Source organism: Salmo salar, chromosome 03 (assembly GCF_965601325.2).
Source record: "Salmo salar chromosome 03, fSalSal1, whole genome shotgun sequence".
Taxonomy (NCBI): Eukaryota; Metazoa; Chordata; class Actinopteri; order Salmoniformes; family Salmonidae; genus Salmo; species Salmo salar.
Genome location: NC_138293.1, coordinates 59,455,843 through 59,479,499, shown reverse-complemented (window position 1 = coordinate 59,479,499; position 23,657 = coordinate 59,455,843). Strand labels below are relative to the sequence as shown.

Sequence of the window (23,657 nt, the reverse complement as noted above, 5' to 3'; positions counted from 1 at the left end):
ATTGTAAGCGGTTGTTTAACTGGAAGGATCTCTTTTACTTTTGCACAAAGCAGGGAATGTAAAATGCCTATAGGTATACAACATGTTCCCGTGTGAGTTTTAAATCGAATGAATCGAAGTGTGGAACCCAGTCCAACCAGTTGCTGTTTAACAGACTAGTCATTGAAGACTGAGAGAAGCTAAAGTTCAACCAGTTATATCATTTTGAAACTTAGTTTTTATTATTTGCGTTACACAAAACCGAAAGATGACTATAAAGAGTAAACTAAGCCGCATGATTCTACTGAAGGAAGAAAAGATTCACAAAAGGAATACTGTAGTGTGTTGGAATGCAATGTGAACACATGGGTTCATGTCCATTTTCAAGTGTCATTCCTTTATCTCTGATTCCTGTATCTCCGTACTGTTCTGTCTCATTGGCAGTGTCTTGGTGTTCCTCTAGAAGCGATCCCGCATTTTTATTGTGGTTGATTGCAGTGTTACCTTCTAAGGTATCTATACTAATGGCGTCATCTTCCGACTGGTGGCGTCAACCCTGCGCGACGCTCGTCCCTCGACCAACTGATCAGTGCCGACTGATCTGAAGTAAGACAATGTACTGATGGTAGATCCCCCATCCAGTGTATTTGGATCATATTGATTGCTGTGCAAATTTCAGAATAGGCTGAGTTGAGAAATCAGCTGATGTTGTGTATCTATCAAATTCCTCCCCCGTTTGGGTTTTAAATGAGTTGCTGTGAATTGTATTGACAACCTGTAGGCAAGTACCGGAGATGACTGCATATAAAGCTTCAGTATTCTGAGATTCACAAATCATCCACGGAGAACAACAGCCTGGAATCACTGTACAGCTCCTACAAACCAGACCATCTTCGGCCTGTTATTACAATGTCATAAATCCCTGAATGTCAATATACAACGGGAGTTTTATGAGGTACCTATAGTGGTCCATCCTATCCCTGTTTCGGGGTCCTTGACATACCGCCATAGCTCAACCATTTATAGCCATCGCCAACCCCTCTGTCATCCTTGACTTATTTCATTTCATTATATGAAGACACATACTATAATTCATTCATTTAAAGGTTGGTTTTCATCAAGATTCAAGAAAATTCTTCATTCCATTCAAACTAAATTCCCCAAAAAGTGCTGTGTACCTCCAGTTATGCCCTTTAAAGTCTGGCCAAAGACTTCATTCTGGTTTGACGGAGAGTAAACTTTATGATAAAGCATGTAGATAGGGGTGTGACCCATTTACTGATGGGTTTTAAAAACAGTGCGAGGTAACCATGTCAGACCATACCTGATAACATGGGTGAGATAGAGAGCATTCAGAAACAGCACTGGCCCTTGTTATAGCCCTAAACTAACATGGTCAAAAACAGAGGTAAGGAAACTTTCCAGTTTAGAAAACGACTAGGGGCTTGACAGTATCACCTCTCTACAGTTAGATGGAGTCTGTTCCTCTAGAGTGCCATATTGCAAAGGGGATCTGCAATTGTGGTGCTGTCACTTTTATTGAGGGTGAGCCCATCGTAAATCCTGTATTTTTCAGCAGGTAGAGTCATGACGCAAAGCAGAAGCAGACTGGGGTAGGATGAATTCGCCTCTGGGCACTAAGATAAGTTTTGTGTTTTCCTGGTAATGGTTTAGGTTAGAATTTGACAGGGTAAGTTGTTCCTAGATCTGTGTCTGGGGGCAACGGTTAGATCTTGCTGTTCTCCAGGTGCGTGTCGATGTGTTTGATGAGGGCGTCGTCAGGGTAACCGGTGGGGAAGGTCAGCTGACACAGCGGGCAGCTCCGGGCGTTGTTCTCCTCCGTCTCCATCCACAACTGCAGGCAGCCAATCACAAAACGGCACCCGTTAGGATGTGTAAACACTCAGCTCAAAGGTAAACACTGTAAATGTACTCATTGTAATGACTGAAGAACCGGTTTTCTTTTTGCATGTCATGTAAGGATGCTCTGATTATTACTGCTATTGAGATACACTACTGAGCTCTGAAGTCTAGCAGCAACAACTCACATTGATGGAAGGCCAGGACTGGGCGTGGTCTGCGTTCAGGTACCCTGGCAGGTGGCAGGTGAGAGTAGCTGGGCCATTTGGGGCCAAGAAGGAGGGGCAGGGAGGGGGTTCCCGTGAGCTTACCCCCATGACCCCCAGTGTCCTGGGAGGACTGGCCACCGGGGATGGGCATCTCCACTCCTCCTCATCATCAGACGACTGGGGCGGGGTGACCAGTGGAGTGGGGGCCGGGGAATGCTCCAGATGACAGAAGTGGCACCCCTTGGTGGATAAAAAATGTTTACTTTAATGTTTTAAAATGTTACTCCCTAATAAAACTCATCCAAACGGGTGGTGGGTTTCAAAAATGTATAAAATAAGGTTATATAAGTTATATTTAAGCAAATATATACACATGTGGTGTGTACCTCTGCAGCTAGAGGGAAGCCCTGCTCCAGGTCATGGTGATGGGGACTACTGCTCAGGCTGCTTCCCCCTCCTCCACCACCACCACCACCACCTCCTCCTACAGCTCCACGGGCCGAGGCCGGCCGGGGGAGCCCCGCCAGGGAAACCCTGGGCGGGCGGGAGTAGGCCCCAGACTCCCCCATGTTCCTGGGCTTGGGCAGGGTGGAGACTGGGTCACGGAGCAGCCTGGGTGGGGGCCTCTGGTGGGCAGATGAGTCGGCCACCTCCGAGTAGCTGCGGCGCCCCTGGAAGCGGGCACGTAGCCGTTGGCTGGTTGGACGGCAGGAGTAGGAGGCTGGGCTGGTGGGTGAGTAAGAGAGGCCAGTGGGGGAGTAGGAAGCGGGGCCAGAAGGGGGTGAGGATGGTGAGAGGGGAGGAGAGGGAGAGGGGTGAAGGTGGAGGTGGTCTGGGGAGGGGCGTTGGGAGGCCGGGGAGCGACGCTGGGGGGCTGGGGAGTGTCTTAGGACTGGAGGAGAGAGAATGGGATGGTTATTATAGTCCATTGGTGCCTCTTTAGCCCAGCTGGTAGAGTATGGTGCTTGCAATGCCAGGGACCACCAGTACGAAAAATGTACGCACAAATGACTAAGTCGCTTTGGATGAAAGCATCTGCTAAATCGCATTTATTATTACATTAGTGTCCTTATTGCCACCCTCATTGGGCATACTGCAATTCCACTCCATTCAACGTCCATATGGAGCACAATCTTTAATATTCACATGTTTTCTACTGACCCATTTGCTCGTGGGATGCCTTCCTGAGGATCTCAGTCTGTTTGACAGCCAGACCTCTCACACGACCCAGCTCCTCTGTCAGCTCAGTGTAGGCCAACGCCAGGTTCACCCTGCACAGGAGGGACAATGATAGGATTGCGTCCAAAATGGCACCCTATTCCATATATAGGGCACCATACCCCTATGGGTGCTGGTCAAAAGTAGTGCACTAAATAGCGAATAGTGTTCCATTTGAGACGTAGACTTGGTTATTCTACTGACATAGCTACATGCCAGGAGTATTAGATGGGCAGCTGTCACTCACTGTTCATCTCCTGCCTTCTTTATCCACTCCACGTCGCAGTGCTCACAGGGTGTGGTCACCTCCTGCTGGACAGAGACAGACGTGTGTGTGTGTCAGTGGAGGCTGCTGAGGGGAGGACGACTCATAATAACGGCTGAAACGTAGCAAATGTAAGGTTACCATTCCACTGATTCCGCTCCAGCCATTACCATGAGCCAGTCCTCCCCAATTAAGGTCCCACCAACCTCCTGTGTGTCACTATCTGACCTGTGTCTGAACATCCTGCTGCAGCTGTCTGATCTCTGTCTGCAGCCTCTGTTGCTCCTCCTTCATCTCCTCCTCTCTCTGACACGCCCCCTGGGCCTGCTGCCGCGCCCCTTCTAGCTCCGCCTCCAACCGCTGCAGCTTCAGGTCGGACACGGCGTCCAGACTACGAGAGCTCTGCAGGGTCGGACCCCGCCCGTTCCGCTCTGTAGTACACATCCAGGTACAGTGAGAAACATACACAGAAACACACACACACACACGTCCGCATTCACTCAAACATACACACACACTCACCGCGAGGCACGTCCAGACTGGTGTGTAGCTGTAGGTAATGAATGTTCTTGCTGTGCAGCTGAGCACTGAGTTTCTGCAGGGATCCCTCCCTCTGCCTCAGAGCTGACTCCAGACCACAGATACGCTCCATGTGCTGCTCTGCTAGTGTCGTCTGATGGAGAGCACACACACATAGATGGAGAGCACACACACACACACACACACACACACACACACACACACACACACACACACACACACACACACACACACAGATGCACAGTCGTGGCCAAAAGTTTTGAGAATTACACAAATATTAATTTCCACAAAGTTTGCTGCTTCAGTGTCTTTAGATATTTTTGTCAGATGTTACTATGGGATACTGAAGTATAATTACAAGCATTTCATATGTGTCAAAGGCTTTTATTGACAATTACATGAAGTTGATGCAAAGAGTCAATATTTGCAGTGTTGACCCTTCTTTTTCAAGACCTCTGCAATTCCCCTTGGCATACTGTCAATTAACTTCTGGGCCACATCCTGACTGATGGCAGCCCATTCTTGCATAATCAATGCTTGGAGTTTGTCAGAATTTGTGGGTTTTTGTTTGTCCACCCACCTCTTGAGGATTGACCACAAGTTCTCAATGGGATTAAGGTCTGGGGAGTTTCCTGGCCATGGACCCAAAATATCGATGTTTTGTTCCCCGAGCCACTTAGTTATCACTTTTGCCTTATGGCAAGGTGCTCCATCATGCTGGAAAAGGCATTGTTCGTCACCAAACTGTTCCTGGATGGTTGGGAGAAGTTGTGAGTGAGCCCACTCCCTTGGCTGAGAAGCAACCCCACACATGAATGGTCTCAGGATGCTTTACTGTTGGCATGACACAGGACTGATGGTAGCGCTCACCTTGTCTTCTCCGCACAAGCTTTTTTCCGGATGCCCCAAACAATCGGAAAGGGGATTCATCAGAGAAAATGACTTTATCCCAGTCCTCAGCAGTCCAATCCCTGTACCGTTTGCAGAATATCAGTCTGTCCCTGATGTTTTTCCTAGAGAGAAGTGGCTTCTTTGCTGCCCTTCTTGACACCAGGCCATCCTCCAAAAGTCTTCGCCTCACTGCGCGTGCAGATGCACTCACACCTGCCTGCTGCCATTCCTGAGCAAGCTCTGTACTGGTGGTGCCCCAATCCCGCAGCTGAATCAACTTTAGGAGACGGTCCTGGCGCTTGCTGGACTTTCTTGGGCACCCTGAAACCTTCTTCCCAACAATTGAACCGCTCTCCTTGAAGTTCTTGATGATCCGATAAATGGTTGATTGAGGTGCAATCTTACTGGAAGCAATATCCTTGCCTGTGAAGCCCTTTTTGTGCAAAGCAATGATGATGGCATGCATTTCCTTGCAGGTAACCATGGTTGGCAGAGGAAGAACAATGATTCCAAACACCACTCTCCTTTTGAAGCTTCCAGTCTGTTATTCGAACTCAATCAGCATGACAGAGTGATCTCCAGCCTTGTCCTCATCAACACTCACACCTGTGTTAACGAGAGAATCACTGACATGATGTCAGCTGGTCCTTTTGTGGCAGGGCTGAAATGCAATGGAAATGTTTTTTTGGGGGATTCAGTTCATTTGCATGGCAAAGAGGGACTTTGCAATTCATCTGATCACTCTTCATAACATTCTGGAGTATATGCAAATTGAAATCATACAAACTGAGGCAGCAGACTTTGTGAAAATTAACATTTGTGTCATTCTCAAAACTTTTGGCCACGACTGTAGGGTACATACACATGTGTGCAGGTAGCGGTACAATCTGTCTCACACACGCACACACACCTCTGAGGTACATTGCTGATGGAAATCTGATGGTCAATATAGTGTTTGCTTAAATTTGAATGTAAAGGATTCTATTTCATTACAATGCTTTAGCCCATAATACTGTCCCCTCCCGCCATTGCTCTACCAGTACTACTCATGGTGTCCAGAAGGGGGCACTGTTTCCTACTGTGTCTTACCATCTTGTCCAGGTCTCTCTGAACATTACTCTTCTCCATGTGGATCTTCTCATAGGCCTGAATCACATCCTCCAGTCTCTCCTCTCGCTCTTTACTCTTCTGGAGCTGAGGGAAAGGTGGAGATATACAAAGGGAAATGTTAGAGCCAAATAGCCAATTTGTATTTGTATACAATAACCAGAGCATTATTAGTTGAATTATTAGTGTGAAGCCATTATTGGCGATGAATACCCCCCTTGCGGCCGGTGCAGTGGCTACGGGAGGAGGAAAGGTTATTTGAGGGCGGAAGTATAGTTTTTTGGACCGCACTTGCTTGCACTTACTCATATGATATCTTGAATTTACTGCACAAAACAGCCTTCATTTATTGCACTTATGTATTAGAATTAGAGGAATTATAAGGAACATTTTCCCATCTTTTATATTATAAAGTCTAAGTTGTATATTCTTGAACGAAGAAGCATCCTTTTGTTTGTAAACTTGCAATCCGAAGTGCCACACTGCCATCATCTCTACGGACGTGCAGTAAAGCCTGCGGCGAGTGTGTGTCCGAAATAGCCCCTCTCTCACCAGGGCAGTGGTCATATTTATTGGATGAAATAGAGAAAATGTGCCATTACATTAGTAAAAAAACTCAGCCCGAAAGAAAGCTCCGCTACACATGCTGGATTGTTGTTCTGTAACTGAAGCGCACTTGGACCGGGACGACCGTTCTCTGGAAGGATTTCAAGTCCTACAAATCTGCAGTCGTGAGTAACCACTGAGAATTTTTGAATGAACTCATTGGTTCCATACAATTGTTAGTTCAAACAAAGGCTGGAAGTGCCGATGGGTGCTAATGTTTGATAAACAGAAAATAAAAAAATACTAAACAAATAAGTGAAAATGGAATTACTTTGGGTGTTGCAAATTAAATATACCGACTGATCTAAGGCGCAATCAAAGGAAGGAATAAACTGCGCGAATCAAAACGCGTGAACGTATTAAAAACTACAAAGTGTCATAGTGAATAAAAGGAGAAATAAATGTCTGACACGCAAACCCAAATCACTGCTATGGCAGAAAATAAAAAAGTTGCTCAGCTCTATACAAAAAGGCAAACATGGACGGTGCACACGCAAAATGAACGAAATTTGAAGCTTTGCTTAAGGAAGGACATTTTGAAATTGTAAATGAAGCTGTTGAAATATTGAATTCGATCCTCCCTGAATTTAAGGAGGCTCATGAAGCGGTGCAAATATTGTTACCTGATGAATTAAAGCAATGACACAATTGATTGGTATGAGCCAAAGATGGAAACTTTTGCAGAATTTCTGAATGAGGTGGAAACATGGGAAAAAATACTCAACAGGACCCACAAACAATGGTTGCCCCAGGTGACAGTATTTCTAATGTGCCATCATAGAGGCCTTCAAAGACTGGATCAAGCGGTTCAAGAATATCTACCTGTCTCCTCTGCACGCCTGAAAATTGAGGCAGAGAAAGCAGGCCTTTCAGCCCAAACAGCTATATTAAAGGAAAAGCATACATTGGAATTGGAGAAGGCTCGACTGCAATCAGCCATGGAGGTGATGGAAATGAAGGCAAAAATAGCAGCATCAGACACTAAATTAAAGGTCATGGAGAGCATTCCAACGGATTCACAAGTCTCCAAATGAGCCAACAGAGATGGAATGAATGCTTACCTGAAGAAGGAAAATCCCAGTGCATTTATGGAAGATGAACCAACACCTGTAATATCACCTGTGGATTTCATAAAGTTAGGTGCTGTCCAAAATCCCTATTGAAAAGGGCCTTAGACTTACCGTCAACATTACCATTTTGAAACCAGCAGCAGGAAGAGGTTCACCCGCACTGTATAGCTATGTGCTCTATCTGCGAGGCTGTTAAAATACTATGCAAGACCTGGAATATATGGAAGAGCTCAACCTTCCCTCCAATTTGAAGCAGATTGTACGGAAGTTTGCATACAAACTAAGAGAGAGATGGAGGTCAACGGCATTTGATGATTTAGAGAGAAGCAAGCATAGAGCCAAATTCCGTGACCTTGTGACTTTCATGGAGAGACAGGCCAAGGTCATGCAAGATCCATTGTTTGGCGATATTAAAGATCCAGTTTCCAGCCCAAAAATGAAGACTATAACAGACTCCAGATGGAGTAAATCAAAGAGCAAAGGTAGTTGTGGGTGACACAGCTGAAATCCCATCAACGGAAATTACATCCAAAGGGAAAAAGCAAAGCAGCAACGCACCTGAGGCCCCCAAGGCTCAGGACCCATGTATGTACTGCGATGGTAAGCATCCTTTTGGTTGAGTGTAAGCGAGTCAAAGCACAGTCACATGACACTAAGATTGAGTTCCTGAAAACCAATGGCCTCTGCTTCGGTTGTTTGACTAAAGGTCACATGAGCAGAGACTGCAAGAAAAGAATGACCTGCCTAAGCTGTAATGGAAGGCACCCCACCATTCTACATATGGAAGGAAAAGAAAGATCTCCATGTCAGAAGGCAGAGCGGTCAGACTCTCAAAGGTCAGAAGGGGGTAGAGTAGCAGCAAGCAGGAGGAAACATCTGTCAGCAGTGCTTTCGTGTCATTGGGAGATGGTGAAGGAACTGGGGCCGGTAGGGATTGCACATTGGCAATAGTACCTGTTCAAGTGAAGGTTGCAAAGGGAACCAAAACCGTGTTCACCTTTGCTTTCCTTGATCCTGGTAGCTCAGCGACGTTTTGTACATAAATGAATGAGGACACTTAATGCTAAAGGTCGGAAGTCGGACATTTTCCTACAGACAATGGGACAGGAGAACCCTGTCGAGCTATGAGGTATCTGGTTTGGAGGTAGGTAGCATAGACAGAAAAAAAATTGATCTCCCAAAGGCCTACACACAGAGCAAAATCCCGGTGACAAGAGACAACATCCAAATGTGGCCTCATCTAAAGGAAATCCAACTGAATGAGATTAATGCTGACATTGAGTTACTGATTGGAATCAATGCCCAAAAGGTGACAGAACCCTGGCAGATCATTAATAGTGAAGGAAACAGACCGAATGCGGTAAGGACAGTATTTGGATGGGTGGTCAATGGTCCACTTAACCCCTGTACTGCTACGGATGAATGCGGACATCCTACGGTGACTACCAACCGCATATCCATTGTAAATTGGAAAATATGATTGTCAATCAGTACAACCATGACTTCTCTGAAAAGGAGTGTGAAGGGAAGAGTGAGATGTCAGCTGAAGATCTCAAGTTCATGCAGATGGCATCAAGCTCTGTAGCTCTTAAAGATGGCCACCATAACTTACCTTTACCTCTTCGAAATAAGGATGTGGTCATGCCAAACAACTATCCGATGGCAGAGCAGTGAACCTTGAACCTCATTAGAAAGTTTAAGAAGGATTAAGTTTTTGCTACGGAATACAAGCGCTTCATGGATGAGGTAATAAAGAAAGGCTATGCTGAAAAGGTGCCTTGAGAGCAGCTCCAGCGGAAAGATGGCAGGCTGTGGTATATACCACACCATGGTGTCTATCATAAACACAAGGGATCCATTAGAGTGGTGTTTGACTGTGCATCGTCTTTCAAAGTCACATCTCTTAACAACAAACTGCTTCAAGGCCCAGACCCAGCAAACACACTCATAGGTGTCTTGCTCATGTTCCATCAAGAAAACTGCCATTATGGCAGACATCGAAGGCATGTTCCACCAGGTACGTGTTCAGGACAACGATGTGGACTTCCCTTGGTGGCCAGAGAGTGACACCAGCAAAGAATTGGAGGAGTAACCGAATCACAGTCCATCTCGTTGGGGCTGTATCCTCAACAAGCTGTGCAAACTTCGCACCATGAAGGACCGCAGAAGATAACTGTCAGAAATATGATAAGGAGGTTACTGATACTGTTCTGTATATCTTCTATGTTGATGACTGTCTCAAGTCAGTGTGAACAGAACAGCAAGCTATAGCTCTCACAAGAGATCTCAGGGATCTGTGGATTTAAGTTGACCAAATGGGTTAGTAACAGCCATGCTGTATTGGCCTCCCTCCCTGATGAACATAAAGCCAAGCAGATAAAGGCACTGGATCTCAACAGAGAAAAGCTACCTTTCGAACGAGCGCTTGGTATCCAATGGAATATCGAGAATTACCTATTCACCTACAGAGTCATGATCAAGGGTCGACCAGCTACCAGAAGAGGTATCCTCTCAACTGTAAGCTCACTCTACGATCCACTAGTTGTCCTTGCTCCCTTTATTCTGAAGGCCAAGCAGATCCTGCAAGATGAAGTGTGGCTGGGATGAGCCCATTCCAGAGGAACTCTGTAAACCATGGCAAAGATGGCTCTCAGAGTTGGATCAGCTTTACAGATTCCAGGTGAATAGATGCTTGAAAACTTTGGTCCATTTAAAACTGCTTAGACGCATCACTTCTGTGATGCAAGTGAACAAGGCTACGGAACTGCAAGCCACTTGAGGCTCACAGGCGAAGAAGAAAAGGTTCACATTGCATTTGTGCTAGGTAAGTCCAAAGTGACGCCAATTAAGCAGAAGACAATCCCCAGGCTGGAATTCAGCATCAACGCTAGCTGTGCGAGTAGATCGGATGCTCAGAACAGAGCTCCAGATTGAACTACAAGACTCGACTTTCTGGACAGAGAGACAGTCTGTACTAAAATATATCAACAAGACTACAAGATTCCATACTTTTGTAGCGAACCGAGTCTCCGTGATTCGTGATCTGTCAAGAGGAGAGCAGTAGCGATACATCAATACAAAACCGAACCCAGCTGACGACGCCTCACGTGGCCTGAACATTGACACCTTTCTGAATTCAAGATGGCTGGCAGGACCAGAGTTTTGAGAAACCAGAAACACAATTGCCAAAGAATCTACAGCTGGGCTCTATCCCTCAGGACGACTCCGAGGTAAGGAAAGATGTCACTATAAATAGTGTGAGCGTGACAGATGAGAGTTCAACTAGCAAGCTGTTTGAGCACTATTCAACATGGAACAGCGTCAAGAGCTAAGAGGACTGCTGCTCCGATCAAGCCAGAACAGAAAGGTTTGAATTACACGCTCGACTGTCTGTCAAGACACAAAGCCTCACTGTAGAGGACATGGAGGACGCTGAGAAAGCAATTATCTGCTACGAGCAGAAGCAGCACCTGAAGATAAAGGGACTCAATGTGCTAAAGGAATCGGTAAGATGGACCCAATCATGGCTAAAGGCCTACTAAGAGTAGGAGGATGGATAAGTAAAGGATCCATGCCTATGGAGCTAAAGAACCCCATGATACTGCCAAAAGATTCCCACATCTCCAAACTGATCCTACGACAGATTCATGAGCAGGTTGGTCATTGCGGGAGGGGCCATATGCTGTCCAGACTTAGCCAATGCTTTTGGATGCATTGGCCAATTCATTGGCAAGAAAGATCCTTAAGAGCTGTGTCTTCTGTAGGCGTATGCAGGTCAAAGCTGGAGACAAAAGATGGCTGACCTTCCACAGGACCGTGTGACCTCTGACCTGCCACCCTTTACCCATATGGGTATGGACTACTTTGGTCCTGTACAGGTCAAGCGAGGCTGCTCTCTTGTGAAGTGATGGGGTGTGATTTTTATCTGCCTTGTTTGTCGTGCCATCCATCTAGAGGTTGCTAGCTACTTAGACACAGCTTTGCATTAACGCTTTGCGTAGATTTATCTGCCAAAGAGGCCCAGTCTCTAGTATCAGGACTGATAATGGCACAAACGTTGTGGGTGCACAAAGGGAGCTAGCAGAGGCTCTAAAGGAACTGGATCACAAGAAGATCCAGAACACATTACAGAACTTTGGATATAAAATGGTTGTTCAACCCTCCCTCAGGAGCCCAACATGGAGGAGTACGGGGAAAAGCTGATTCGGCTAGTGAAGAAGATTCTAGCATCAATCCTCAAAGAACAAGCACCGGATGACTAGGCTTTGCAAACAACTCTGTGCGAGGTCAAGGCAATCATAAATGACAGGCCATTAACAACGGTGACCAACGACCCCAACGACCTTGAGCCTCTCACTCCTAACCACCTGCTTCTACTGAGGGCAAAACCTGCAACCTCCATCTTTAAGTGACATTTGCGTCCCAAGATGTCACGCTCATGAACTATGGATTTTTCACCGACACGCACCCACATACAACCATACATCTAGGTCTATATAGGACGTTAGACAAGTATGAATTACGATTACGCTCTGATGTAGTATAGTTTTTGTTGTTATGGGCTCTACTTGAAATATTTTAGATAATTGATTGTGCATTTTACAATTAGGGGCCGGAATGTTAAAGCCAAATAGCCAATTTGTATTTGTATACAATAACCAGAGCATTATTAGTTGAATTATTAGTGTGAAGCCATTATTGGAGATGATTACCCCCCCTTGCAGACGGTGCAGTGGCTACGGGAGGAGGAAAGGTTATTTGAGGGAGGAAGTCGGGCCTACGTGGAGGAGTCTTGGTTAGACGGGGGAGCGGTATAGCTTTTTGACCGCACTTGCTTATATGATATCTTGAATTTACTGCACAAAATAGCCTTCATTTATTGCACTTATAATGTATTAGAATTAGAGGAATTATAAGGAACATTTTCCCATCTTTTATATTATAAAGTCTAAGTTTTATATTCTTGAACAAAGAAGCATCCTTTTTCTTGTAAACTTGCAATCCGAAGTGCCACTCTGCCATCATCTCTACGGACGTGCAGTAAAGCCTGCGGCGAGTGTGTGTCCGAAATAGCCCCTCTCTCACCAGGGCAGTGGTCATATTTATTGGATGGAATTGAGAAAATGTGCCATTACAGGAAAAGTGTAGGAGAAAGGAAAATGTGTTCGATGTGCAGTTCCTCCCACCCCTCTCTCTCTTTTCTCCTCTCCTCCCTGTTTTACTCTCCTCCCTCCTTTTCCTACCTCTCTCTCCCCTCACCACCCTCCCTCCGTCTCTTCGTCTCGCATCCCTCACCCCTCTCTTCTTCTCTCCTCACTCTCCCCTCTCTTCCTCTACCCTCTCCTCTCCTCTCTCACCCTTCTCGTCTTCTCTCCCCTCTCCTCTCTTCCTCCATGTCTTACCTCCTGTGTGAGTGAGTTGACTCTCTGTTGCAGGTTGGTGGTCTCTGACTGCAGTAGGCTGGGCTCCTTGGGTTCACAGGAGCAGCACTGTAGGGTCCTCTCCTCCTCAAACTCACTGATCATAGGGAACTGAGGGAGAGGAGGGGAGAGGTACAAGAGAAGGACAGAGGAGGAAAATTAGATGAGTAGGTGAGAAAGTAGATCAAAGGAAGACCGTGAGAATAGGACACGGAGTGTCACAGCTCAAAAGATAGGAGATGGAAAAAGCAAAAGGAGATGGAAAAAAAGAGTACACCAGTGCAAGTCGAGGTCAGATTATTTTTAGAGGTTAGAAAATAACCTTCCTCTACCACAAGCCTTTCCACTGTGAGTTTCAACTGAATAATGGCCTCATTCAGGTATGCCTGAATGTTTCAATACTTTCAAAATCATACCTTCCTTCCTCCTCTCCTGGAAGTAATCACGGATCGAACTCAATTACATAGGCGAAAGCACAGGTTCCATAGAATAGCTTTTACCAATTCAGTCATGTAAAATCAGTGATACCTTTAAAGGGATAGTCTGGGATTTTGGCAATGAAGCTTTATCTACTTCCCTAGAGTCAGATGAACCCATGGATACCATTTTTATGTATCTGCATGTAGTTTTGAGAAAGTTGCTATCTAGCATTTGCACGTTTGCTAACTAGCATTAGCGCAATGACTGGAAGTATATGGGAATAACTAGCACTTCTAGTCTTTGTGCTAGGCTAGTTAGCATTTTCTTGCGAAACTACCTCCAATTTCAAACTGGACTCAGATACATAAAAATGCTATCTAGAGTTAATCTAACTCTGGGGAAGTAGATAAAGGGCCAAAATCCAGAACTATCCCTTTAAGGGGGATGCCTTTTAAAAATATTCAAAAAGGGACATTGGATGGCTGATGTAGACCTACAGCATCAGTGTTGTATACTATCTGACCAATCAATGTCTGTGTAACCAAATGACACACTATTCCCTATATAGTGCACTACTTTTGACCAGGCCCCATAGGGCCATAGGACTTCTCTTTAAAGTAGTGCAGTATAAAGGGAATAGGGTGCCATTTGGGACGTAGCTTCTGTCATGAACAGATCAGTCAACCTACCTTGACCTCATAGTTCTTCAGCTTCCTCTTGATGCTGCTGTTCTCTCGCTCCAGGCTGGCCAATCGCGTCTTGATGTCATGGTAGGCGGCAGCCAGGGCGAAGTGGGAGGGGTACATGTCGTCTTCGATGGGTGAGGCCGACCAGTTGACCCCCGACCCCAAGCCACAGCCGTCATCCCTCAGCCCCTCGCCCCCACCCAGGAGGCCCAGCTCGCCCCCAAAGAGGGACTCCATGACTCAGGCAGGTCAGTGGCTAACTGAGGGGACACACAGGAAGGAGGGTACGTCATTAGAGCTAGTCATTATGTAATACTAATCTTATGAACTGCAATACCCAATCTTTGTCTGCATCCCAAGTGGGTGTCATTTGGAAACTTTTTTACATTTTTTATTCAGAAAATGCTCTCTTCTTTCCCATTCATGTGGGATTGAGACATATAGCTGGATCTACACAAACACAACAGATTGCGTTGACACATTTCAAAGTATCTTATAAAACTGGTATTTTGGAGTGAAGAACAATCACTTCAACAACATCAAACAACACTGTAACTAATGTTAGTTGACTTGTAAACAGACCACAGCGTCCTCTTGCATAGAATGCTAGGATAACAGGAAGGATATCACCTCATCGCAGCATAGAGGCAACAGGGCAGCTGCGGCCACCCAAAAGGCCTCTTCCAGTTCAGTGAACACACACTACTGTCCCCAGGCCTTCTGAGGGAACAGAAGGCTGTGGTCGTTCTTGCACTACCCTCTCTCCGCCAGCGAACTCTCCGCGCAGAAGGGGGAGCTAACGAGGCTCAAATGGCAGAGCAACAGGCCCTGGCGCAGCTCTGGTGTGAGTGAGAGCCATGGTCGACAGGGCATATAGGGTGGGCGTGTGCCAAACCTGCCCAGCAGGGTCTGTCCACAGTCTAGGCTAGACATTGCCCGCTCCATCTGCCACCGGCTAAATCCAATTGGCTGTTACCATGATTGCTATACCATCCCACATCATAAAAACCACCTTGTTTCTTCTAGTGCTCCCCCTCCCCACTCGGTCGGGAAATCTGGAATACTCAACTAAAGAAATGTATAGATGCGTCATGGTGTGCTGTAGCCTAGATGTAGGCCAAACAAACTGTCACAGATGGTTTCTAGTGTTCAATTATTTTCAATGTTTTAGTAATTTTATTAGTGTGGTCACAACCTTATGTTGCACCTTATTTTTTGTATTCCATTGTCACTGATAACTTCCGCCTCTTCCAACAGCAAAACAATCTAGCGTAGCCATTGCCTGTGTATGTGGAAGGTTTCCCAGTCCAAAACACATTAAGGTGGCCAACGCTGTAACGATAATAGATTCAATATTAAAGTATCCATACTACTCCAAAATTGAAAATGTATGTATATTCCCCTGAACTATTTTCCGCTTCCCCGCTCCAGAAACAAATACATACACAAAAAAAGATATATTATGCATACATATACATATAATCATGCTGAAGTCCCCTGGCCTGCAAAGGCTGAAGGGCTGAATCATAGTCTGTTGTTACCCTCAGCTTGGCTCATATATTTACAATTACAGGAGACCCGAGAGAGTGGTGTTCTTTTGATGTTGTTGGGTCTGCCAGCTGCATCTCTCATTTCTGATTCAACAACATTCAACATCCTCCATAGCAGAGGCATGAATAGATATGGAAACAGCCCAATGAAAGAAAGGCTTTCCAGCTTAGACTACATACAGGTACCATAGTGAACCATGTGTTTCAAAGCTCCCTAAAGTCACTTTCTGAGTACCCACAAGGTCAACATCCCTCCTCTAACATCAGTATACCCCAAAAAAGAAAGTGACCACTAGAAACCAATCTGGAACCTTGTTTTACAGTCTTACCCACCAGGGATGAATAATAATAAAAGTTGAATTGGATTACATTGAAACCATGTTAACAGACATAAACCAGTTGTTTCCCCACCGAACCACCCTTGTCCCTGGAGCTCGGAACTGCAGCTGCCACAATGCTCCAGGTGGGTGGTGCCGCTGCATCCTGTAACGCCCACGAGATTCACCCGTTGGAGACAAGACGCTTTTTGAGTTAAAGGAGCAATCTGCAGTTGCAACATGCATTTTTGAACATTTAAATCAATGATATACACTCGGTGTAGGGTTGCAAAATCCCGGGAACTTTCAATAAATTCTCTGGTTTTCCTGAAATCCCAGTCGGAGAATTCCCAGAATAAGCAGGAAATCCAGAAATCTCCAACCAGGATTGCTGGGAAACCAGGGAATTTATTGAAAGTTCCCGGGAATTTTGCAATCCTAACTCAGTGTACAAAACATTAGGAACACTGGCTCTTTCCATGACATATACTGACCCGGGGAATCCAGGTGTCATCCCTTATTGATGTCACTTGTTAAATCCACTTTTATCCGTGTAGATGAAGGGGAGGAGACAGGTTAAAGAAGGATTTCTAAACCATTCGACAATTGAGACATGGATTGTGTATGAGTGCCATTCAGAGGGTGAATTGGCAAGACAAAATATGAAGTGCCTTTGAACAGGGTATGGTAGTAGGTGCCACCAGTTTGTGTCAAGAACTAGAACGCTGCTGGGTTTTTCACACTCAACAGTTTCCCGTGTGTATCAAGAATGGTCCACCACCCAAAGGACATCCAGCCAACTTGACACAACTGTGGGAAGCATTGAAGTCAACATGGGCCAGCATCCCTGTCGAAACTCTTTAGACACCTTGTTGAGGCCATGCCCCGACAAATTGAGGCAGTTCTGAGGGCAAAAGGGTGTGCAACTCAATATTAGGAAGGTGTTCCTAATGTTTTATACACTCAGTGTCAACCCATTGATGGTTGAAGAATAGAACTTATAAATGCCTCATGAGCTTAGTTCAACTGTCGTACCCCATCAGAACCCCAAATAGAAAGCTTGTTTTACTCCAATGTTTTTAAGCAATGTAAATGTAAACAAACACTGTATATCCCCAAAACAAGGTTAAAACTATACATTTGATATCACGCATGGTCAGTTTTGAGAGTGGTTACATTTCACCAGCCCCATCTTTCAGCTTTTTACCAAAACAGAGGCAGGGTGCCCGCTTTGTTATTGTTTCAATGGCGGATTAGCCCCTATAACCCAACGTGTACGCAACCCAGCAGCAGACGTTCCCTGCCAACCCTCCACTGTTTGAGTCTCTCTCACGTATTCATCACCGGAGGGAGGAGACAGCTGGGTGGGTGCAAGACTGATGACAACTGGATTAATGAGTTGGTTAGGGCTACTGTACACCACAGCATTACAATAAAGTCTGTTAGGAATGGGGTTTTGTTGGTTGTTCAGGTTTCTGGAACTGAGGCAGTAGCAAAGAGTTGTTTATAATACAGGATATCAGAACACTTGACAGTGTGCATGTTGAAAAGTTTTAAGTCAGGGATGCCCAACATTTTCTGTGGACCCACCCATGTATGTGCTTACATATGATTTGTGCCTCTATGCATGTGAATCCCTTTAAATATGCACCTCTGCCAATTTCCCTATTTTCTAAGTCTCCTTTTGGTTGCATGTGTTTTGCGTTTCTACCTCGACTGAAGCCTAGCCTGGAGACAGTTATACTTCTGGCGAGAAGGGTCAAGCATCTTTCCTTTACTAACACCTACACACACCCACCCACACATGCATCAACTCACTGACACACACACACAGTGCACGCACGCACGCACACGCATGCATTTACTAACACCTACACACACACCCACACATGCTTCAACTCACTGACTCACACTGCACACACACACACACACACACACACGTCCTCGCTCTGTTGAGAAAGCAGAGGACAGAGTAGCGACAGTCAAACAGGAGCTGCTAGTGAGCCCATTCACCCCAGGGCCAATCAGAACAAGCCCATATGTCAATGTCACATGGCTAATTCATATTTTAATGTTCCGGATATCAGCCAGAATGGATGCCCCGAGCAAACACTAGCCTAGCCAAATGTACTGTAGAGATTCAATATGCTTCTACGCTTTGGTTCAGTGTTAGTTTAGCACTATGCTTCTGTAAGCTAGCTACGGCGATGGTTTAGCATCATAGTACGCTTCAGGGCTGCATTTGTTTGTTATACGTAAGCAAGTAGCCTTCCACGAGCGAGCCAGAACGGCTCATAGAAGCAGGAGCCTATCTCCTGTTTCTGTAGTATGAGGCAGCTTGATGTACAAGTACACCCCCTGGACAGGACACTAGTCTATCGCAGGGTCTTACCCCCAATCTATCTCATTAATGCTGAGTGCCAAGCAGAGACGCAGATATCGGGTCCCATTTTGACCTTCTTTCAATCTCAGGGTGGACACTCTGACCACAAGGCCAGTGAGTTGGTTTTCAGGTAGGCCTACACTTAATCCCCAGATGAACGTTGAACTCTGCTCTAGTAAGTTGGTTATATCCTTGCTGCTTATAATCTTGTACTTAGGTCAAATACTTTATAGATGGATGGCTGCATCTACCATAATGGCCACTTCAGTGTATGCAGAATGACGCCAAAGGTTGACACTTAAAAGGTACAGGACTGGCACTGAACACTTTAAAGCGTGAATCCTTAAACGATAACGAAGCAGGCACCCCGCCTCTGATTTGGTGAAAAGATGATGGATGGGCCTGTAGAAATGTAACCACTCTCAAATTCATTCACAGTTTTGAGGATATAGAGTGTTTGTTTAGATGTACATTTTTTATAAACATCGGTGTAAAACAAGCTTATATTTTGGGTTCTGGTGGGGTATGACAGTTGAACTAAGCTCATGAGGCATGTATAAGTTATATTCTTCAAGAATCAATGGTACATATCATTCATTTATAAGTTATATTCTTTGAGAATCAATGGTACATATCATTCATTTATAAGTTATATTCTTCAAGAATCAATGGGTACATATCATTCATTTATAAGTTATATTCTTTGAGAATCAATGGGTACATATCATTCATGTATAAGTTATATTCTTTGAGAATCAATGGGTACATATCATTCATGTATAAGTTATATTCTTTGAGAATCAATGGGTACATATCATTCATGTATAAGTTATATTCTTCAAGAATCAAGGGTACATATCATTCATTTATAAGTTATATTCTTCAAGAATCAATGGGTACATATCATTCATTTATAAGTTATATTCTTTGAGAATCAATGGGTACATATCATTCATTTATAAGTTATATTCTTCAAGAATCAATGGGTACATATCATTCATGTATAAGTTATATTCTTTGAGAATCAATGGGTACATATCATTCATTTATAAGTCAAAAAATGTATGTTTGAACTAGCTTTAAAGGTCATTTCCGATTGAGCCGACATCTACAGCATTTACCATGAATGCAGTCTCCGCAAACGCATAAACATTGCCTTTAAATGTATATTGCGCTGTAGCGCGTCTCCAGCGCTAGGGATTGAATCGAGCCCTTAGAATCTACATGGTCCTTGCAAAGACAAACAAATGGCAGGAAAACAAGATGTCTTTTGAAAGGAATGTATTTCTTTATTTGAATATAATTTGAGGGAGGGATGAGAGGACAAACCCAGGGAAAGAGATGGAGCAAAACAAGGAAAGGGGGAGAGAGAGGAAGAGGATGGAAGGATAGAGGGTGTCCTTGAGGATTGGCACCGTCCTACATGTGAGGGGAGAACTGAGGCCAGTACTGGGGGGAGGGGTCACACACACACGGTCAACAGCTGAAATAGATGTTGCATATGTGCTTGTGAGGGGGAGATGGGTAACCTAGTTCTGACAGGACAGAAAAACAGGGACACAGACAGGGACAGACACACCGAGGCAGGTGTGTGTGCAACGAGCCAGCGACCTAATCCACAGTAGCCCTGTGCAGAAAATCCTCTATATGACAGACACACACACAGGGGATGTACTGAAAGCCAACCGTTCCCATCAACCTTCACATTACAACATGCCCCAATTGAATGCCGTGCTCCAAACAAAATAAACCCAACACAATCATACAGCCAAAAGGCACAATACAACAATTGGTGGTGGGTGAGGTGTCTCACCTCCACATAACATAGGTTGTATTCCAAATGGCAATCTTTTCACTATATAGTGCCCTATTTTTGACCAGAGCCCTAGTCAAAAGTTGTGCACTATAAAGGGAATAGGGTGCCCCTTGGAACACACACCCTTAACCTCTCTTACAGTAGACCTGGTGGAACATGTTACATAATAGACTACATTATCATCATTATCACTGTCAATGGCCCAGGAGCATGCCTCATCATGCATCAAGTGCTGTTCAGGCCTATCTGTACTGTCTTCTCCAGTAATGGATTTGACTTACACACTGAAAAGCAACTGGTGACAATGCATCCATAAAGCTGTGGGTTTGAAATATCAATGAGGAATGTTCAATATTGCTAGGTGCACATGTCTACATCATCATTGTGGCATTGTTGCTGCTGGAATGAAAGGTCTTAATGGTCTGAGAACAGAAGGTCTCCAAATAGCCTACTTGATTTCAGGAGGGACATTAAGTGATGTTAGACCTTAAGCTAGACACCAGACACTTAACCTTGAACGTTTCCATTAACAGCTGTATCAAAAGAAATAATTGAAATCCATCGAATAGACGGGGCTACAAAAATCAAACCATGACTTTTAGGTAAACCTGAATTCTTACTAAAATATACTTCAGCCATTACCTTTACTAGTAACATAAGTGAACTGAATACTACTCTCATACCAACACGTCACTCTCCAAAGTAGCCCCCCAGATACAGTAGTTACCGGCTATGCACCGAAGCCGAATGTCAAGCATCTAGAGATGCTATTCGCTGCGGGTTCCGTTAGCTGATCCTTTCGCCAACAGCCGCTGACTGGTTCGTTGGGTGGTTAATGGACAGTCAATCACTCACAGTGACCGGTGAGCCGTGCTTTAACACCATGCACAGAAGGATCGATTCCTCTGATTTAACGGATTCTGCCTGTTGGTTTCCACAAATGCACGTCCAGCTGTCTTTGTTAATGGCACAAATTTTCGATGGTCATGGTCTGTCACAGATGGGACATTTCAACGTTTAAACAGGACAACTTAGATAATTAAAATACCTACGCATGGTGTTTACATAACTGAACAAAAATGTCAAGCACCGTGTTTGATCAAGGACATTTTCATTTGAATAAACTTCCGTTGACCTACCTGTGTATAATGCATTTGGTGCCTGTTATCATATAGGGGTGGTTCATAGACATAGTTACCAAACGTAGCATGTAGGCTACGTTTGTATTTCTAAATAAATGTATACGTGAGACAACCATTTTGGTCTGAAGCATTGTCAACATGAGCGTTCAGCACCACTAGCAAGTGAACAGCGCAAGTTTGTATTCGCTGCTAAACCCGTCGGGAACTGTCCAGTGTAAGGTAGTGGTGATCTCTCAAAGCCACAAGCACCAACATTGGGACAATAATATAGTTAAGTCATGACAGTTAACAAAACACAACAATCAATCACGTGCATGAATATCTCCGTAACCAACAACCACATCGTATGCTATTCGTGGTTGCGTAGACTACATTTGTCCTGTGATGACTCACAATAGAGCATCTATATCGTTTCTCTCCTTTTGGCAAGACACCAGTGCTCGTTGCCATTCTCACTTTGTCGCGCAATCAGTAGCTAGCCTAGTCTACAACATGGCTGTATACAGCGACGCGGTTCTCTCCATCTCTCCTCTCCATCTCTCCCAACTAAAACAATGAGCTCGCGCCTTTTCCCTTCCTCCTGCTGTCGAGCTCTTTTTATATATAAAAAAAAAACATTGCCGTGAGCGTTACTTAACACCTGTTTAATTAAACAAGACTCTACAAAGGCACAACAATCAACACTGTCAAACAAATACCACGATATACTTACGTTTCCTCGTGAGATTCTGTGAAAAACCCATAGCGAGAAAGGGGGTCAAAACGCCACGGTTCATTTGCGGTTTACATCGCCAATGGTTGGATTGTGGATGCTTGTGACGCCCCCCCCCCCCCCCCAAACCCTCTTTACACTCCCATTCTGTGATGAACCGAGCAGTTTTTACCAATAGAGGACGGTGAAATGGGTTGGAGCGGCGTTCAGATATGGCAAAGGAGTAGCACATCAGAAGATCACCGACATTTGAGAGTTAATGGCCAAGAATATAACAAGATGATAGCATGACATCCCCATATCATATAGGTAGTGTTCAATTGTCACATTCTTCGCCTCGTGGATCTCTTTGTGTCCCTGGTTGCATAACTGCCTGAATCAGAAGAAAACATTTTATTCTGACACCAAAGTGCTGACGTCGAAGCTTGATTAGATTGTTGTATAAATAGATTGATGATTCATTTTATCTAAATTATGGACATTATTTATTCATGCTGTCCCCACTGAGTGATGGAGCTTGATTATTTTTATGAGAATAAATTCTCTGATCCAGATATGCAAAGTTACGAGGTATTGAAATGAAAGGGGTTCTAGATGTTCTTTGTGTGTCAACTGTGTGGAAAATAGATATGGACTCTTGTAGAAAATGTATTACATGCTACAGTGTCTCTAATGTATCTGCTCACAGGACATACACCAATTGGAACCCTCTAAAATAATACAATCATTGCAGATGGTGGCTTTTGTTGACTGCACATTGTCGCCATTATCTGTCGACAGTGTTCCCTTCCACCTCTCAGACTCCATTCATCCATTCAGGCCATAGATCACCTTGGCTTAATCTCTCTCTCTCTCTCTCTCTCTCTCTCTCTCTTTCTCTTTCTCTTTCTCCCTCTCTCTCTCTCTTTCTTCTCTTTCTCTCTCTCTTTCTCGCTCTCTTTCTCTCTCTCTTTCTCTCTTTCTCTCTCTTTCTTTATCTTTTTCTATCCCTCTTTCTCTCTTTCTTTCTCTCTGTGGTATATGTCCTGCATGCGAAATACACTGCTCAAAAAAATAAAGGGAACACTTAAACAACACAATGTACCTCCAAGTCAATCACACTTCTGTGAAATCAAACTGTCCACTTAGGAAGCAACACTGATTGACAATACATTTTACATGCTGTTGTGCAAATGGAATAGACAACAGGTGGAAATTATAGGCAATTAGCAAGACACCCCCAATAAAGGAGTGGTTCTGCAGGTGGGGAGCACAGACCACTTCTCAGTTCCTATGCTTCCTGGCTGATGTTTTGGTCACTTTTGAATGCTGGCGGTGCTTTCACTCTAGTGGTAGCATGAGACGGAGTCTACAACCCACACAAGTGGCTCAGGTAGTGCAGCTCATCCAGGATGGCACATCAATGCGAGCTGTGGCAAGAAGGTTTGCTGTGTCTGTCAGCGTAGTGTCCAGAGCATGGAGGCGCT

General features: G+C 44.7%; 1 protein-coding gene across 1 annotated transcript; it reads right to left on the bottom strand.

The window, feature by feature from the left end:
• Positions 1-194: 194 nt before the first annotated feature.
• Positions 195-22,280, bottom strand: LOC106600849 (TANK-binding kinase 1-binding protein 1). Its single transcript, XM_014192565.2, has 11 exons — positions 22,192-22,280; positions 14,275-14,531; positions 13,148-13,276; positions 6,052-6,156; positions 4,054-4,204; positions 3,760-3,962; positions 3,514-3,575; positions 3,210-3,319; positions 2,435-2,940; positions 2,028-2,288; positions 195-1,834 (listed from the first exon to the last, which is right to left on the bottom strand). Exons 2-11 carry the CDS (start codon positions 14,506-14,508, stop codon positions 1,706-1,708), a joined length of 1,890 nt encoding a protein of 629 aa, XP_014048040.1. The 5' UTR covers positions 14,509-14,531; positions 22,192-22,280; the 3' UTR covers positions 195-1,705.
• Between the last annotated feature and the right edge of the window lie 1,377 nt (positions 22,281-23,657).